Consider the following 1,205-nt stretch of genomic DNA (forward strand, 5'->3'; position numbering starts at 1 on the left):
CATCCTCTAAGGACCACTTATCATTATCTCACTTGTTTATTCAACCCCAACTGCTAAGAGGAAAGTCGAGCTCCCCTATATAAAGTCTTTCCTAGCTTACAGGGTCTCCCCAAACATGCTTCATTTTTCCTTTCTCATCTCCTTGGTCCATACTATTTCCTCCAAACAGCACATACTTTCCAGTTCTGCTGACCTGAATCTGCCCCATTATTCATCTCAAATGTCACCTCCTCCAGCAAGCTTTCTCAGATTGCTCCAGTGAAATAGGATTTATTACACCTTTAAAGAGCCCTGGCACCTGTCTGTACTTTGCCATCACCTACGTAGAGTGCTCACCATTCTTTCTACACACTGGCAGCTCCTAAAGGGAAGGCTTCATGTTTTATGCATCTTTCTATCCTGCCCTTGAACACAGATATCCGTTTGAAAAAATTATTTTGGCTCTTTTGGGGCACCTTATGAACAATATTCATTCAGTAACCTAGAATAACTAATTGTTGATAATTATTATTATTCACCAGATTAAGTATTATAATGATAACTGAGGTTACCAATTTCAAAGTCAATAAGAAAATAAAGAAGTAACAAGACAAATTACCTGGTCAAACTACGTTAACTTCTTTTCTTCAGAACATATTCAAGTAGAGTATAAAAACCAGAAAATGGGGAAGTTGGTATGTAATCACGGTTGCTATACTAAACATTTAAGAAAAATGGTCTTTATACTTTTTTAATATAGGATAACTACATATTATTAAATATTCATTTTTTGTCACCATTCATTGGTAGCCATTTTATGAAAAAAGATAAATTCTTTTGAATTAGAGGAAAGAGCAAAGTTTGATCATTAAAAACATTTTCTCTATATTTGAAACAAACACAAACACGAGAGTTTTAACTCACCATCATCTTCTCCTGAAAGAGAAATAGACAAGATTTCAGAAAATGTTTCACATAGTTCAGATTCTAATCCTCTTTATTTTAATATGGGATTAAAACTTACTGTGTGTTAAACCATTAATAATACCATGAACTTTTGTTAGTGAGGTCATCCAGCAAATGGGACCTCTTAATAAGAATATCAGCCGGAAAGTACAAGATTATCACATGTTTTATACAACAAATGTCAGAAAGCAACTAAAAATCGTCACAAAGACCATTAGTTTCAATAATTAAGAAACATACAAAGTCCTCCTTTTTTAACC

At 33.9% G+C, this 1,205-nt stretch overlaps 2 protein-coding genes across 5 annotated transcripts in view; one reads left to right on the forward strand and one right to left on the reverse strand.

The window, feature by feature from the left end:
* Positions 1 to 1,205, forward strand: part of ACTN2 (actinin alpha 2) — a 389,901-nt gene that overhangs the window by 56,613 nt on the left and 332,083 nt on the right. The gene's annotated exons all lie outside the window — the stretch shown is intronic.
* ERO1B (endoplasmic reticulum oxidoreductase 1 beta) overlaps positions 1 to 1,205 on the reverse strand; it is a 38,973-nt gene that overhangs the window by 12,874 nt on the left and 24,894 nt on the right. For 2 of the 4 annotated variants that reach the window (XM_023520827.1, XM_023520828.1), the window contains exon 8: positions 904 to 915. The exons of the other annotated variants lie outside the window; for them this stretch is intronic. In XM_023520827.1, coding sequence (XP_023376595.1) covers positions 904 to 915 — 12 coding nt within the window. The remainder of the gene's footprint in view (positions 1 to 903; positions 916 to 1,205) is intronic. 4 annotated transcript variants of the gene reach the window in all.

The sequence above is a fragment of the Pteropus vampyrus genome, unplaced genomic scaffold, assembly GCF_000151845.1.
Source record: "Pteropus vampyrus isolate Shadow unplaced genomic scaffold, Pvam_2.0 Scaffold279, whole genome shotgun sequence".
Lineage (NCBI taxonomy): Eukaryota > Metazoa > Chordata > Mammalia > Chiroptera > Pteropodidae > Pteropus > Pteropus vampyrus.